Source organism: Platichthys flesus, chromosome 10 (genome assembly GCF_949316205.1).
Source record: "Platichthys flesus chromosome 10, fPlaFle2.1, whole genome shotgun sequence".
Classification (NCBI taxonomy): Eukaryota; Metazoa; Chordata; class Actinopteri; order Pleuronectiformes; family Pleuronectidae; genus Platichthys; species Platichthys flesus.
The window spans coordinates 5801139-5819258 of record NC_084954.1 but is presented as its reverse complement, the minus strand read 5'-3'; the positions used below and the strand labels follow the sequence as shown (position 1 = coordinate 5819258).

At 45.8% G+C, this 18120-nt stretch overlaps 2 protein-coding genes across 16 annotated transcripts in view; both read left to right on the top strand.

Annotated features, from left to right (window-relative positions):
• pld1a (phospholipase D1a) overlaps window positions 1-3382 on the top strand; it is a 30236-nt gene extending 26854 nt beyond the window's left edge. For both annotated transcript variants that reach the window (XM_062396976.1, XM_062396975.1), the window contains exons 25-26: window positions 478-595; window positions 1300-3382. In XM_062396976.1, the coding sequence (XP_062252960.1) occupies window positions 478-595; window positions 1300-1524 (343 nt within the window). In that variant the 3' untranslated portion in view covers window positions 1525-3382. The remainder of the gene's footprint in view (window positions 1-477; window positions 596-1299) is intronic.
• A 2950-nt stretch (window positions 3383-6332) lies between these two features.
• The window catches only part of tnika (TRAF2 and NCK interacting kinase a), a 56092-nt gene continuing 44304 nt past the window's right edge, over window positions 6333-18120 (top strand). For all 14 annotated transcript variants that reach the window (XM_062397733.1, XM_062397732.1, XM_062397726.1 and 11 more), the window contains exons 1-2: window positions 6333-6773; window positions 15818-15883. In XM_062397733.1, the coding sequence (XP_062253717.1) occupies window positions 6717-6773; window positions 15818-15883 (123 nt within the window). In that variant the 5' untranslated portion in view covers window positions 6333-6716. The remainder of the gene's footprint in view (window positions 6774-15817; window positions 15884-18120) is intronic.

The window sequence follows — 18120 nt, the reverse complement described above, 5'->3', positions numbered from 1 at the left end:
GCATTTTACAAACTTCTCATCTTCTATCTAATTACTTATATCATTTTATGTTTTTATTTAGTTTATTTAAGTCCATACCACATAAATTCAAAATACAGAAATTAAATGTAAAATTACACATGGGGCTCTGCAGAAACCAGTTGTGACTTAAATGAAAACCAGACCAGTATGAAACATTCAAAGTCTTTTTTACAGGTCATATATTACTATAAAAGAATAAATTTTACATATATTTGTGTTATAAAAATACAGAGAAGGAAGATTACATTCTATAAATACAGTTTGTTTAACAGAATATGAATCAGCAGAGCATTTTTTAATTTTTGTTTGGTACATGGACAATGAAAGAGAGAGAAAATTGACCCTGAGATGTATTAAACACTATTTTGTATATTTCAAGTTTTTCCACACTTTATTTACGGGTCATTGTTTCCTCCCCCTCTCCGTCTCCCCCTCCCTCTCCTTCTCTCGGACCAGGACCATCCTCGGAGGTCACACCGACACAAGCATCGACCCGTCGGACCCCATCAGCGACCGCTTCTACAAGGAGGTGTGGATGACCACAGCCGGCCGCAATGCCACCATCTATGAGAAGGTGAGTCGGACGTGATGGTCTAGGTGCTGGAGCTGTCAGATAAAGTTCTGCTCTCATCAATCCAAGCTGCACTCTGTCAACCTCAGTCGGGCTCAGGCTCAGGACGCAGGTTCACTGCTTCACAAATGTGTCAGAAACAATAGTGAGCCACATCCACAGTCCTCAGTGTGGGCAGTCTGAGAACATTAGCAGTCTGGATTTATTAAATCAACAGGGGAATATCCACTGAGGGTGTAGGAAATGGACGGAGAGGATATATGAAGATATATGTTTACCCCTTTGATTTGTATAATTGCAACTGCATTTTAATTTGAAAATGAAGTAAACTTTGGAATACAGTTTTTGCACAGAACAAGTTTTTGTCCCCGGCCCCTCCCAGCTTGACGCATTTCATAAGTTCACGTTCAATTCAAATACTTAACTTTTACTACTTGAACTTTAAAATCATACACAAACATTAAAGACAGGACTAAATTCTATCGTATCTAAAGGACATACACATTTAGAAAAAACAACAACAACATACATGTCACATAAGAAAACACAGACTGAAGGATGAATATGTTTAAAGTGCATTTTCTTTAACCTTTATATGCTTTTTCTAAATATCTTGAGTTGATCCAATACTTGCTGAGATATTTCAGTCTAAACCCAGGTAGTGGTCTTCAGCAGCAGCATGTATTTACATGTGTGTTTCCCTGCAGGTGTTCCGCTGCCTCCCCTCGTCCCTGGTGAGGAACATGTCCGAGCTGGAGCAGTTCCAGGACAAGCCGGGCCTGGCCCAGACCGACTCGGCCCGCGCTCACGAGGAGCTGCGCAAAATCCGCGGCTTCCTGGTCCAGTTTCCTCTGGACTTCCTGTCCGAGCACAACCTCATGCCCTCCGTGGGGACGAAGGAGGCCATGGCCCCGACGGAGCTCTGGACGTAAAGGACGTGAAAAGATCTCCACCTGCTTTTCACACGTGTTTCATCTCGAGTCTCTGGACTGTGATCGGCATCATCAGCTGGATTTTTTTAAAGAGATCATTCATTTCTGCTTGGTCCGATCCAGTGACGAGAGGCGGGTTTACGACTTGGCTGGGCATCGACAACTCTCTCAAAACTGTTGCTACTGAGAAACACTAAACGGTGGTAGGAGCTTGAAGGGGTAAGCACTAAAATGTATGAAGAACATGAAGACTTGGCACTTGTGGACAGTTCTGGATGCAATGGGGCCGCATTGCAATTGTGGAGATTCAAAGAAATGGGGTTTTGAAGGGACCAGAGTAAGGGACGAGTCAAATTCGAGACAACACTACGAGTAAACACACAACTCTTGGTCAATGAATGAACTTGTAAAGTTGGATACATGCTCGTAAGGTGTTGTCGTGCTCAATGTGACGAGGAGTCGCTGAGCTCGTCGACGTGCTGCTTCACATGAATTTAAAATCTCTTCTTTTTAATCTCAGATATGTCTTTGGATTTCTAATAACCTGACGTGTGCTCGCACATGCACACAAGACAATTGTACTCGTTCAGCGGTGGTGCATGATTTACCGATCTTGAAGACTAATGCATGCACCAATCACAGAAACCCCCAGTGGAGGCGTTTTTAAACGTTCTGTCTGGAAGATGTTGTGTGAGAGACGCAGCTCTATTCTGCTGAAATTGAAGTGTTGAGCCGATTTGGCTGCAGAAGCTTATTCAACTCTATTTGTTGTGAAGACGCTTGTGCTCCACACCAGAGGCCGGATGAGACAATCTGCCCACAAGTTTGAAAAGCAGCAGTTCCTCTTTTGCTCAACAGATGGTGCTATCCTCTTAAGAATACAGTGTGTGTGTGTGTGTGTGTGTATTTGTAATGGACGAGTTTTGTCAGTTCTCAGCCTAATGGCGAATGTTTTCTATTAAATGCAGAAACAGTCTTTGAAACAACGTTAACAGTGAAAATACAAATTATACCATGTGACTGATGCCTGGAGCAGAGATTTCATATATGAAGATTCAGCTTGAAACTGCTTTTTTTTAAGTTTCCACTTGATTTGTTCTCTGAAGTTATCGAGTTTGTCTTGTAAATACCAATGTCGTGACTAGTTTGTTGAATTTTCAATACCTGTCAGAGCGTCTGATTAGATCACCAACCCCCTGGAATGTGAAGTTAATTCCATAACAACTCCTTTGTCTCATTTACAAACAGGTCCATCACATGTATGGATTCAGATCAGTCACTGCGGTTATGAAAGGGTGGAGGCTGAGCTTCCGGAACGAGGACTGAACGTGTCAAGTTGTATTTTGGCTGAGCGTCTTGGTTTTCTCAAGAAGGGTCGATTCCTTTCGAAGTGATGAATACGTCAGAAATAAATGCATTGTATGGAGTCTTATAATGACATATAGATTTCTTTTTATTAATGGGACCAGTTCTGAAACATTATTCTCTTTGTCCCCACAAAGACAAGACTAATGTTTTCGCTTTTTATGGATTTCGACAATATCGCCTGAATTGTTTACCCCCCCCCCCCCCCCCTGCTATCTTTGTCAGGGCCATATTCATGGGATATGATTCATTTAACATTCTTTGTACATTTATGGTTTTTAATGTGAGCTCGTATGGATGTTTGTGGATTTATATTTAAGCCTCTTTTATCTTTTTCACAACCACCACGTGACGAGTCGTTGGCTGATCTCTGTTTGTCCACAACTCTCTTTTTTGTACAGTTGATGTTACTAATTTCTATCCGCCCATTTACAACAGTGTAACTCGTAAATCATGTGGCTAACGAAAAAATAAAACTGATCCTTGAAACGTTGTTATTTCTTCGTCAGTTGTTTATATCGGAGATTTTTTGCATCTCACAGGAACACGAACACACAACCAAACCGTGAATTTGCCATCCAACAGGTCACGAGATGTTCGTTGCACAACAATCATTTCATTAACCCGTTTCCCAAGTCTCAGTGAGACTTAAGGAACTAGTCTTCTTCAGGAGAAAATCCTAGGGAGGATTAAAACTGAATGAAATGATGTGACACACATAAGGAAGAAGTTCGACTTTATTCCGGCCGACAACCTTGTTTTGTTTCCCAGGTAATTTCTTCATTGCACATTTTTTTTTTGTAGATCTGTACAATACATGAAAGGGTAAATGATCAGAAAATGGAATGATTAATAGTATTTTTTAAATTCTCTTACTAATAATATGAGACAACAATTAACCATTAGCCATCAGCATTGAAAAGCAATTTAATGTTGAAGTTAATTATCTATTGAATGTTTTCTAGACTTTTTCAGGCCTAGTGTTATGGATTGATATGCTTCCACGCTTCTTTCAAATTTGGCACATGTTCCCTTAGACTCATTGGTTAACTGAGAAGATTTTGATGGTCAAAGGTCACATGTGGTCTCACCGGGAACATGTTTTTGGCCTCATTGATTCGCAGGATGGACCAGAAGAATCATATTTGACAGGATTAAAACCCGAAGGAAATGTGAAAATTTGTGCCTCGAGGGAATTTCTTCAACTTTTAATCACTAGCTATGTGGAAACTCTACTGGTTGGTGGAGGCATATAACCTCTGTTTGAGATTTTTTTTTTTTTAAATCTAAAGTATGTCAGATAAACACTGTCGCACATGACTAGCATGTTGTTTCACAAATTGAAATACAATGTGTTATTGTTAACGCAAACTGTTGAACAACACCCCGAGCAAACGACTGAGTTCCAGAGAAGCGTGAAGCTGTTACCCCACCACCTGTGCCAGTTCCTACGTAACACGTTGGCATCAGATCAATTTCCCTTGAAGACGATCTTCAGGTTCATCTTATTGACAAAATACAAAAGAATGATTTGTGGGGTGGATCTTGGCTGCTGCACACAGAACTCAATTAATCCTTCCAATGGGACTGACAAGCCCCAACTGCTCACAACTCAGAGCGCTGGGGCTCGGCCACTCGGTGTGTTACGGAACAGAAACGGGACTTTAGCCCTGAGGGCAACTGATTCCTCTTCCAGACACCAACAGGTGGTGGTGTGATGGGGTTACTGGTGTGGTGCTGTCTTCAGGCCCTCCAATAATGTCATGGATATGTTCGAGCTTGAAAGAACCGAGGTCAGAAAAAAACTAAAACGTCCTCATCCTTCAAACTAAAAAGTGTTTATTGTGTTTACAACATTTTTATTGATTTCTCAGAAACTAAATCTCAAAGACTATATCATGGATTAAAAACAACAGGCTTGTTCAGGGGACTGACATTTATGAGTTTGTGAGATTTGCTCTCGGTGGATGTTGATGCACATGTTGTTATCTTTAAATGTGGAGCAGGAATTTATTTTGAATGACAGGTCGTAATCTGCGGAGCTCTACTTCCTGGTTGGATAAAGTTCATAATGCTGTCAGGTGGTTTACTCTCATTTATCACAGCCATCCGTTCTGTTCAGAATCTGAATCTGTGACTAAAGCTGTTGGCCTAAAAACAACGTGTACACATTAAGTGTAAAGAAAAACTACTCTAGTAAATTACACGTACCTCAAACTGTACTTACTCAGGATATCCCACTTTCATCATTCATATAAAAACAATCTGTTTATCGTGAGTCCAAACACTTAGAGCAGAACTAAGTCTGTGGAATTCTCATTACTGGGAAACATGAGACAACAACTTTCCCCCAAAATAATTTAACACATATTTTTCGACTTCTTAGTCTGGTCCATGTCCCATCCACTAACACGGAGCAGGCAGCTGACAAGACGTCCAGCTTGACATGATCTGTCATGTGATTTTCCTTCGATCATGTGGCTGTTCACCTGTCCACACGGATCATGTGACCATTTCATCATGTGACTTTCCACCTGTCCCCGCTGATCACCGTTTGAGTTTGCCCTGAAGAAAGACCTCTTCAGGGCAATGCAACAATTTGATGCAACAATTTCACCAATTCATCTACACAAAGACATGTTGTCGCGGCAGCCATCACTGCACTAACATTTAACATAATCTTAAAAGTTTGACCTTAATCTGGACATTTTCAGAATTTTTTTATTCTCGACTTCATTCTGTACCGAGGAGCATTAGGCCACTAGAAGGGAAAAGATAGAAAAAATGTAGAGAGCTCTAAGTTGTAACTTCATGAGAATAAAGTAATTTGAAACATCAGCGCCTCATTGTTGAGTTTGTTATTATAATTAACAGAAGGAGGGAAGAGGAGGACTCGAGGATATGAATTCTAGCATCTGTGTGTTATTGAAAGGTTTTCTTGGGGGAAGTTTCTCAGGAGACATTGGTGAACAGCATGTTGGATCTTGAAGTGGAACTCCAGCTAGCGCAGCTTCTCCTTCTGCTTCTTGTTGTGTATATAAAATGTGTATTTATATTTATATTCTTGTTGTGTATAAAAATTTTAAACCTATTCAAACTATGACTTTATTCCTTTATTCATCAGAAAAATGATAAAATGCAAATGCTAAATAATCAAAAAAAAGAGGATTTCCTCTGATTCAGTTTTGACTATTTTTGACTTTTTTTGATATTTTAATTGTTATTCTCAAAAACATCTAATCATGACCCTGATTTTCTTCTGGACTCTTTCCCGAGGGGTCATCACAGGATTGAGGTGAAGAAGTTCTGGGGAGTCCCATGGTGCCTCAGCAAACTCCGCCCAGTGACAGGCGTGGTTTGCTGCTCTCCTCCCTCCTCCTCCTCCTCCCCTCTCCTCCCTCCCCTCTGACTATTAACCGGCTGTCACAGCAGCGGCTGTAAGAACCACTACCACCATCACTACCAGTCTGCTCTCCACTGCCCTGCACCCGTTTCCTCTGCAGCTACTGATCCCGCAGACATGGAGCCTGAGGGGCCGACGCACCCGGCGCGCTCCCTTCCCTTGTAGCCGTGCGCTCCCGGCCCGTGTCGCGTCCCGCTGCTCACCACAGAGGAGGAGGTGGTGGAGGAGGAGGACGCTGATTTGTATCCTGTGTCTTTCCGAGGCATCACTGTGCAGGAGACAGAGAAGGAGAGAAGGAGGGAGGGAGAGAGAGAGAGACGGAGGTTGGGGACCCACACCGTCGTGACAGCAGAGGCCGTCTCAGGATATCGGGGCAAAGGGAGAGCGGCTCCTCGCGTCCTCCTCCTCCTCCTCCTCCTCCATCATGGCGAGCGACTCTCCGGCGCGGAGCCTGGACGAGATCGACCTCTCCGCTCTGAGGGTGAGGAGATGTAACTCTTCTGCATTTCCTTTCTTTCTTCTTTGTTTTTTTATTATTATTTAAAACAAACTGGTGTTTGTGTGTGTATGTGTGTGTGCGTGCGTGCGCGTCGTTCCTGCCTCCCCCCCTGCACCTGACTGCGCGCCCCCCCCTGAACGCGTGCAGGAGGCGGATGTGTGGGAGACGAGCATCCATCCAGTGTGTGTCAGATTATAGATCCCATTATATACATGCATGTATTTATAGACGTGCACTGCTGGTCTGAAGCCTCATTCAAGTGTGTGTGTGTGTGTGTGTGTGTGTGTGTTTGTGTGTGTGGCTGTGATTCTGCTGACCTGGATGAGGGGGGTTTTGTGTTTCTTCTTTCAGTGAACCATCCTTTAATAGGCCTTGATTCAGACAGCACAGGAATTTAACCCATTTAACACGCACACACTCACACTCACACAATCACACATATTCTGTGTGTGAGAAACTGTCACTTGATTTCACATTTCAAGTTATTATTTGTCCACATTTGTCCTGTGCTGCTTTACACAGTGTGTGTCTCTCTGTGTGTTTGTGTGTGTGTGTGTGTGTGTTTGAGTGAGGGAGTGCCAACCGACCTGTAGTCACTGTAGGCTACTCTCCACCAAAGCTTAAACCCCACATGCTGCAATAGTCAGTTCTTTTGTTCTTTGAATGTGTGCTACACACAGACACACACTGATTCTCCAGGGCTGTGTGTGAGAAACTGTCACTTGATTTCACATTTCAAGTTTTTAATTGACCGACATTTGTCCTGTGCTGTTTGCTGCTGTAGCCTATATGTGTGTGATGCTTTGTGTGTATGTGTGTGTGTGTGTGTGCGTTTGTGACAGTGTGAGTGAGGTAGCGCCAACCGACCTGTAGTCACTGTAGGCTACACTCCACCAAAGCTGAAGCCTTACATGCTGCAATACCCAGTTCTTTTGTTCATTGAATATGTGCTGCAAACACACACACACTAAAACACATACACACACAAACACACACACTATTTTTCTCACTCACGCGCACACAAACACGTACCCTTGCGTTTATGCGTGAACACCCGTGTTATCCGCTTGGCTTGGCATGCTGTGTGTCACTCTGAGTGTATGTGTGTTGTGTGTGAATGTCAGTGTGTGTTTCTGCAGTGTAGGTGTCTGCCAGGCTGATACACAAGTGAGGGATTCTTCCGCTGCAGACCTGTTTGCTGCTCTGAGACACCAGACCACATCGCACAGACACACACACACAATGCAGTTGTTGTCTCGCCCGCCTCTATGTACCTGTGTCCTTGTCGGGCTGGATTGTGTCTGCTTGTCCGTCTCCACCTGTCTCTTTGTGCGTGTCTCCTGTTTCTGCTTCAGTCACAACCGCTCAGCCGAGGCAGGGATGCCTTGCTTGTGTACGTGTCACTCCTGCTGTTTGCCGTCACTTTTATCACCTGTTCCTCCAGCGCCTCCTGTCTGACTGACTCCATCCACCTCGTCCTCTGTCTGCCAGCTGCTCCGTCTTTAAGAATGATCTCTCCCCGCGCCGCCTGCACGAAGGGGAACGTTCACCGGGGAGTTGAACCGAGTGTCGACAACATGCGGACACCTTTTGAGGGGTTTTTCACCTGTAGTGTGTTCTCGCTGGCCGGGGGAGGGGGAGTAGAAAGGAGGACATGGAAGAATAGAAGGATGAGGAGGAGATGGAGATGGATGCAGAGAGAGTAGATGAGAGAAGAAGAGGAGGGGAAGGGTCTGTGGGCTTAGGGAGTCGGTCCATGCATGTCCCATTATTTCAGAGACATGTCAAGCGTCCGTCTCTTCCTGTGACTCACATGCAGCTGAGAGGACACACTCATGCACGCTCATGTATTATTTTTACTTCTACATGACAAGTTTCTGAAATAATGTGAATTTATGCGACACCTTTTTGAAACACGTCTTTTAGAAGCTTTTCCAGAATAGGATTTCTCTGGAAGAAAAAAGACGTGACAATTCCTCAGCCCCACAAACCCACCTGTCCTGCAAGACAGGTGACTCAATTCAAACTCTTGGTATCGTTTTGTTGTCTCTCTCTCTCTCTCTCTCTCTCTCTCTCTCTCTCTCTCCTGCCCAAATCTGCATCCCAACTTCCATGGAATCGTTTTCAACAGGGAAGCGTCACAACGGTTTGTGATAAACATCCAGATCTGAAAAAAATATGAATCCCTAAACGCAGTGTCTGAACGGGCAAGTCTCAGCCTGAACAGCTCCTGCTCACCCTCCTTCATATTTTATATATACTGCGCATTTCAACTCATCATGACACACACACACACACACACACACACACACATGCTCATATGACAGTCAACTACTGGAGCGGCTAGACAGGAAGTAGGTCAGCTGGGCTGGTGAGATGGGGAGGGTGGGGGGGGGGGCTGATTATAATACTGGCATTGGTGCTGATGATGGGGGGGGGGGGATTGTGTTGTTTGTGTGTCTGTGTGTGGGAGGGGAGGGGGGTATTCACAGGGCAGGGCTAGCTCTTGCACTCTGCTGGGTTTAGGAACGCTGACCATCTCTCACATGCACACACACACACATACACAACACACACACACACACAAACACAACACACACAGATAGAAAGAGCAGACACAAAGAAACAGACAGAACTGAGTGGGAAGTGGAGTGAGGACAGAGAAGTGGCTTTTCATGTTTGCTGTCTCTGCGCTTCTTCTTCTGCCGTCTTCCTCCTGTGCCGCCCCCCCCTGGTCTTGGCCACATTTGCCGGTGTCACGCATTAACCCCCCCCCCCCCCGGCTCCACCTGTGCCCACGCCGCATGTTTCACTCGAGTGGGGAAAGGCCAAAGTTAGATGCGCTCGCAGACGTGTCACCGCTGTTTCCTGTCTCTCGCTGTGACTCACGCTGACAGCCAAACAGAGCCGGAGAGGTTGAGACGCCGTGGTCTTCATGCAGACAGGCGGTCTGGGATGTGAATAACGATCGGCTCACGTGCACACACACACGCAGGTCAAAGGCGTCAGAGGCGTCAGAGGCACGGGTTCATCCAGTCAGCTGACGATCAGCAACAGATGGTGAACCAGCAGGAAGTACAGCCACAGCACCACACACACACACACACAAGTAGGCACACACACTGGCAGCAGACTAATGTGCTGTGAAGGGACTCAGGTGTGAGATCTGTGATGAAAGCGGGAGCAGGTGAGGATGAAGGGATGGCGACACGGTCAGAGGAGGACGGGTCGATGGATTCGAAGGGAGGACCAGGACGTGTGAAGCTCCTGGGGGGGGGGCAGGGAAAGACAAAGGGAGCAGGGGGAGAAGAAGAAAGCGACCGAGGCTCTGCTGATGGTGGAGATGTGACCGGTGACCAAAGTAGTCCGAGCTGCTTAGGCCCCTCTCCAGAACCCCCCCCCCCCCCCTCCCTCCCTCCCTCCCTCTCCATTCCTTGTTGCCCAGTAAGGCCACATTCCTCGGCCCTCCACCATGGACGCCATAGTAACGGGGCCACAGCAGTGCCCAGGGCTTACACAGAGCTTATTCATGAATAGTCTATATACTGTATGGCAGTCTGTCGCTGAGAAATGCCCCTCTCCCTCCCACCCTCCTCTCCACTCTGCCCGCCTGCTTCTAGTTGACCTATTTCCCCCCCCCCCCCCCCCCCAAGTCACTGATGGAGCTGCACAGAGTCTTTAACTCTCCGCTCCACACAAGCACCACCATGTTAGCTCCGGAATAGGAAGTTGATTATTTGAAGCTGCAAAATCCCATTTATAATCCCAGACATTGTAATAGAAATGTGTATTTTCTCTTCTAGATATTGTTGATATAAGAAAGTGACTCAGTCCCATTCGGAAAAACATGTAGCATGAAGGCAGGATTTCATATTTCAAGCTATATCACCGGTTATTCATGGTGTCTGCACGGTTACGAAACGTAAACAACTCAGCAATCTGCACAAAATGTGGTTGGAACATAAAAAACACAAACAAACGCTGTGAATCTTCTGGCTCACAACTTTAAATCTTAACGTATATTATGTCAACAAGTCATTTAATGATGCATTAGGAGTAATATGCACAAGCCTGCTCGCTCAACTTCGCTTTCATTTTTCCCTCTCATGCTCTAACACACAAAGAATACACTTGCGCTCCATCTGAAGCGCTCGGAGGAATCGTGTGCATGTAAACAAGTCCATAGTAGGAGCTGAGTCCCTCCGTGGTGTCTGACTCGCCCGGGTGCAGGGCAGCAAGGCAGGAGAGATGGATGGAGCGGCAGAGGGAGAGAGAGCGACAGAGGGAGAGAGCGGCAGGCCATTATTGCGGAGCAGAGATGAATGATGATGATGATGGGGATGAAGGGACGCAGCCGAGAGGTGACGGGGACAAGGTGTGAGATGACACGATTGGCAGAGAAGGAGCGAGAGGCGAGCGGCGCGCGGGTTCATCAGCGTCGCTCGAACAAACTCTGTGGGGCGCGGATCATCTCCCGCCGGCTGCAAATCTGTGATTAAGAGTCGACTCCTGTTAGTGTACTGTACGTGTCCGGGTGAGATGTACTGGGAATTAGGCTACCACAGCGTCTCCCAGTGAGAAGCAAGCCGTGGAGAGCCATGTTGTTTAAGTGTAAGTGGTTTCAGAAGAGGCAGACCCGGCCCCAGCTTGACTCCCATCATCCTCTTAGGGGTCTCTAATTCAATCCCCCCCCACCTCCTCACTTCTCTGTAATTCACTTTCTACAGACACTAACAGCAGCACTCACCTGGCTGCTGTCTGCTGCTCTGAATCGTGCACTTAACATTCACACCGGGCCCACATCCACTAAAGAGACGATCAGGGTGAATCACGACTTTGTCTCCATGTTTCTTTTAATGCCGTGACTATCACATCACCGGGTGTTTTACTGCGTTAACACAATTAATGTAGCGCCGGGTAAAAGTATCCTCACTGTGTCTTCTCCTCTCGTTGTGTCGGTGCACGTGAAACACTGGCACTCGAATTGTCTTGTGCAACAAGCCTGTTTAAAAAAACATCCCCAACCAATTGAATGCCAGTTGTGTTGTTGCCAGTTGTGTTGTTGCCAAACCGAGTCGCTGGTGATGAGATAAAATGTGTCGGCCCTTGTATTTTTAGCTGTGATTGAATCGCTTGTAAATATCTAGTGAAAGAGAAGCTTGTCCTTGTGTTGGGGTTGGGCTTTGGCTTTAGCTGGTGGTTGGTTAAGAGTTAAAGAATTCTATGGTGAGGATTAAGGTTAAGTTGTGGAATGAGAGAACAAATGCAGTCGGTGAAAGTCACACATGTTAAGAGGCCTTCACAAGAATTCCATGCCCTGCACTCTAAAACCCATTATTTCTAATGGCTCATGCTGCACACGGACTGATATGATCCATCGTTTGGAGGAATAATGGATCCAGCGCTGCACCCAGTCTACTTTTCTCTGATTCTTCTTCATCCGAGTTTTGCTCGAGCGATGCTTTGAATCTGGCACCGAAACGCTGGCAGGATAATTTTTTTGTTGTTCCTCACACTCTGAGATAAGTGCAGGCGAGGTTAGACAAAGCGAGCCGTGTTTCTCAAAAGCCGAATTACGATACACATCGTCGCTGCTGTTGTGTTGAAAAGCAAATTGAACTTTTCTTTTAAAGCTCTTCTCATAGAAATCGAAGAGTTGCGTCACTTTGTGGGTTTGGAAAGTGTCCACATGTCTGATCTGCCATGAGATCATTTTGAATGCTGGTGGATAGGCATGAACAAATGTGCGGAGTCACAGTGACGTGTGTGTGTGTCATCACGTCTCGAGTCCTTCCTGTCTCAGCACTTTTCATGTTGTTTTTCGCAGCTATATTTATCCCGTTACTGTTATTCAGCAGCTCTGCGTTTCATTGGTCGCCAGCGAGGTCATGTGACAGTCAGGTGACTCTGAGCGCGACCACAACACGGTGAAAAAGAGGAAGGGGCTCCAGTCACAGGGAATGCTCAACCACAGACGCTGACACTGACGTGGCCCGGCTCACGCTGAGAGCTCGTTCTGCAAGTGGCTTCTGAAATATGAATGATACATCGTGCTATACTTTTACCAGCGAGCCCGAGGACCAGTATGAACTGGAGCAGCAGAAACTGAACTCGTTCTGTATGCTGTGGGTGGAGGGAAGGAAAGCTGCACACGCAGGCCTGCGTCATGTGTCTCTCAGTCGCTTGTGGTTCCTATATGAATATATGCATGTACTGTGTGTGTGTGTGAGTGTGTGTGTGTGTGTGTGTGTACATGCATGGATTTCTTTCCTTTTTTTATTATTATCTGAATGTGTCTGTTGAGTAAGAGCAGAAAGATGAAGAGAGCGAATCCTAGGAAGTGTCTGGGGAGTTGCTGTCAGGACTTTGTATGCAGCTCTGAGAGTTAATTCACCCAGCTGCCAAACACACAGCCACACAAACACACAAACACACACACACACACGCAGAGAAAGTGTGGGGAGGAAAACTCTACCTGCACAAGCTGAAGGTCTGAATCAAGGTGAACATTTGCGCTGCTTGCAGAACGCTGCTGTCTGCACTCCTGAAAGACGCTCGCAGGTTTCCTGACTGGCTCTTTCAGCACAAACACACACATTTAGTCCGACACACTCTTCATTTTGTGCCCACTCATACTTGTTAGAACATTTGAACACTAGTCCTAGTGTAGGAGTGTGTCTTTGGCACAGTGTGTGTGTGTGTGTGTCTGGTTATGAGACTGTGGGAGAGCGAGACAGCGGGAGGATGTACTTGAGACTATGAAGTAGACTGAGAATAAGTTTGTGGCTGTTTTTGTGTGCGTACGTTTGTGTCTTTGCATATGAGAGAAAGTTTGTGTGTGTGTGTGTGCGTCTGCAGCACAGAACAAAGAAAGAGGAGAGACATAAAACCGACAGGAAAAGGAAGGAGCGTGCAAGAAAGCACAAGGCCCTGTCTTCAGAAAACAGCTGACAGGTTGACAGGCCTGCTGAGACGCACAGAAACAAACACAGAGAGACAAAGTGTGTGGGGGGGGGGGAAGAGAGACGCAAACCGAGGGAGAAGAGGCAGGAATAAACACACAAAGAATATTTAAGGAAGAAAACACAGAATTCAAATATACACGTTAATAAACCTGGAAATCAAGTGGCACTTTGTTTCATTGTGGCCACATGTGTCGTTTCCTGCTCTTTGCTCTGCGAGGGCACACCGCGGTTTTCTGCATGTTGTGCCAGCAGAGTTGGCTGAAAGTTCAACTGAAAGAATTCACAGATGTGGCATCAGAGAGAAAAAGATGAAAGATGACTTTGTATATTTGTGTATTTTGAGCTGACCCAGTAGAAGTGGCTGTGGGTTTAAGGTAAACTACATTACAGTGGGTTGTGTGAAACTGCACATCAGCCAACCCGGGTTCTCTTCGATTAGCAGAGTAAGATTTTTTTGATGAAACACAATAACAGACATCGTGGAGATGCAGTTTTTAAAAGTGGTTGAGGGCTGAAGAGCAGCTTGGGACACTTCTGTCTGAGAGGGCGAGTTTTCAAACTTTAGAATGGCACCAGGGAGACAGAGATATAACAGAGGCTGGTGAAAGGGCCCTGTGTGTTTCTGGGGATGGCTGGAATGAGAGGGGTGTTGGAAAGAAACTCGTCCGGGGCCCTGACGGGAATGAAGGAGAGAAAGAGGGATAAGAGAGTGAGAGAGAGAGAGAGAGAGAGAGAGGTGGACTCTGGGTTGGTTGGAGAACAGAAGCTGGTCGACCAGAGAGAGTGTGAAAGAGAGAGAGAAGGGAAGAGAGGGTGAATACCGGCTATTGTTGCTGCAACACGCAGCCGAGAGGAAGGGGGAGGTGTGTGTGCATGTGTGTGTGCGTGTGTCTGTTTTTTGTGTGCAGAGGGGTCAGTGGGTTTGAGGCACTGTTCGAGCTGCTCCTTGTCAGAGTTGAGTTTCCGTGTTGGCAACCCAGCGACTGGGCGCTTAAACTATTAGCCAGCGCTGCATCTCAGACCCACGTATCAACTCCTAGAGAGCCCGGCACTGCTTCGGTTAGAGGTCCGACTGTAAAATCACAAGTGTTGTAATACGGATATTAAGACAGAGGGCTCTGTCTAATATCTGGCACGGAGGGGTGTGGCGTGGGAGTCGAACCAACACAGATGACATCTTCTGCTCCATCGCCATCGTGGTTGGTCGCAAATACTCGTGCACCTGAACGAGCCCAGTCTTAAAATGAGTCAGGTGCATTGAGTCAGATCCTGAACCGGGTCGGGAGTTGGGTTGGGAATCATTTGGGTGTTTCCTTATACTGGTGCTAGATAAATACTTTTAAAACGGCACCGTGTACCTACCGGGTACCTACTATCTAACCATACTTCAAATTTGTGCTGCCAAAGCCAGAGAGTGTTGCCACCAGCAGTAAATGTAATGTTAAGGAACTTGCCGCGAGGGCACCGGGGCCATTTGGGTACCGAACCCATCATCTGAAGCACAGTATTAAACAGTTGCTTTAACACATGACCATGATAGTATTATGTGCTGTTGGGGGTGCAGATCCACTGCCTCTTGGTTGATTTGCTCGTGAGTGTGTGAAGAGAATCCATTATTCTCTGTGTTCTCTTCAACTATCTGATTAATCCACCGAGGTGCGAGCACACACCTGCTTTCAGAGGGAATGTGGGATGGAACCCTGATTGCTTTAATTCATGTTACGCCCAAAACACACACACCCAAGATTAATGACCATATAACATTTGTTTTACCACTGCACCTGGTTCAGGAACATATATTTGTATTCTTCCGTTAAACTAGCAGAAGTTGATTTGGACCAGTCCTAAATAGTATCACAGCCGCAGGACTTAGATCGTTAAAAACCTGTGAAGCTGCCGGGTGCACCCCCCACACACCCTGTCCTGGTTTAGCTATGGAGTCAGATTGGATACATGTTATTGTACCTTTTTTTTAACATTAGTTTGACTTGAATGTTTCCACGATCACTCGTCATCACAATCCCAATAACCTCGCTCTGTTTCCCCTTTGTCTTTCTCCAGGATCCTGCTGGCATCTTCGAGCTGGTTGAGCTGGTGGGGAATGGAACCTATGGGCAGGTGTACAAGGTAAGAATATCCCCATTACCTCTGATGGCACGCTTGTGTATTCCCTCTGAGTAGCCCAGGTGGAATAGAGACTTAGTGCCCTGTGACTGAAGGAAGAGCAGAAGACAGGAGATAAAAGCTTGAGAGAAGTGGAGCGAATGTAAAAGAGACTGAAATGCAGAGAGGAGAAGTGGAATCTGGGACACAAGTGCTTTTAGGAGAATTTGTTTTTTTGCCATTCTTGTCTCTCTTTCTCTTTCTCTTGTGTATTTACATTTATTTCTATACCTCTGCGGTGGTTGCTTTGTTTCCCCCACTGAGAAGAGAGAAAGAGAGAGTGAGAGAGAGAGAGAGAGGCTGCAAGGGGAAGTGTTTCTCCAGTACACAGGAAGTGCCTCGGCTCGATCTGACGTTGTGACATCACTGCGGTCTGAGGTCGCTGCTGTCAGCTGGACTCGGCTGTCATTTAAAACGCTATCTCTCCACCCACGCCACAGCCTGGACTTCCTACCCCCCCCCCCCCCCCCCTTTCCTGAGTCTCTTCTCTTTAATCTGCGTCTCTGCAGGGCGCCACAGCAGCCCCTGGCACTGTGTCTAATTACCTCTGTATGGAGTAAACACACGTTTGCTCAAATATGTGACAGTATGGACACGTGAAGGCCTTCCTGAGTGTGTGTATTTAGTGTGTGTGTGTGTGTGTTTGTGAGACGGTGTGTCTAATGGAGCAAAGAGTGAAGGTCAGCTGATGATGGAGACGGGCCACTCTTACAGCTGATTGGACCAGATAAAAGGTCAAGCTGAGGTCGGACGTGCTTCTGGAAATGATTTGACATCCTATCATGTGCTTGTGTGTGTGTGTGTGTGTGTGTGTGTTTGTGTGTAAGCGACACAAGACAGGAAAAAACACAAAGGGAATGGAGACCAGGAGAGTTATGTGAATCCATTTATTGCTGACTCAGCTGTCCTGGTGAAAGTCACGGCTCATTTACTGGCTGACATTCAGCCGGTCAGCTCCTGTATATTACTGAGCCTATGGCAACAGCACCAGCCGGTTGGGTCCAGAGCCCGGGCCGCTGATCCTCGCTGCTTTCTGATTGGGTGTCACACGGTGTATGAGAGCCGAGTTATTGGGTGATGGCTCAAGGAACGACACAATCCCACTGTTTTTATTTTTCTAGTATTTTCTATTTAAGTTTCTTTTTGGCGTAGAATATAATAAAGCATTACATCTACAAAACTCTGGAAAACAACTTTATTGCACACTTTAAAAACTGAGGAGATGTGAACTGTAGAAATGAGACAATGGAGCTGAAATGACTGAACGAAAAATTCCAGACATTCCATTAAACCTTTGGACTGTGATGATTCGCTGCTGTTATTTCAGAGGCAACCCAATATCTTTTGGTTTTACTCTGTTATTAAGAATCTGAGCAACAGAAACTTGTGATTTCCACAGTTTTCCCTCATTTTATTCGATGGACCTGAGGATTAATCCAGATAATAGTCCCAGTATTAATTGTTTATTGATGAAAATAATAATTTCCCATACATAAACATATATTTTTTGAGTCACAAACACTCTCAGAGAGCGCGATGAGAAGGATGTACAGTTTCAGATTTTGCCTTCGGTGAGACAAGCAGAAACAGATGTGCTGTGGAGACGATCAGACCCGTACACACAGATAAGGAGCCGAGTCACTTGAGCAAGAAGAAGCCATCTATTTGAAATTCCTCGTGCGGCTGAGGTCCCTCGTCTTCGCCTGAAGAGAATCAACTTCCTGTGAGCAGGTTCAATCTCCGACTCACTGAGATAATAAATTGACCTTCAGCCTGGATTAGGGAACTGGAATTGCTCTGCTCTTCCTCCCGACCATCTCCCACTTTTGTAAAAGTGACACATACGATTAACCTAGTGTGCTTATTGCCCCCCACCCCCCACGCCCCCCTATCTGAATCAGAGACTCCTTGTCACTGGGCTATGGAGTGAACACATGCAGGTGGAGTTTGAAGATTAGAGGATGTAAACATATTTTTTGCAGTTTTGCTCAGATGTCCTTGTGATCGCAGACTTTGAATTGTGCCCGGATAGTTTTTCTTTTAATATTTTCTGCAGCAGTTCCACCAGACAACTCCCACACAACCAACACAACTGTTATTTTGCTCCTTTTCAAATGGGATTCTTAGATCTATGCAGATTAATAATGCATTTCAAAGTTTATGGGAAAAACGTTTGATGTTTTTGGTTTTATTAATGTTAA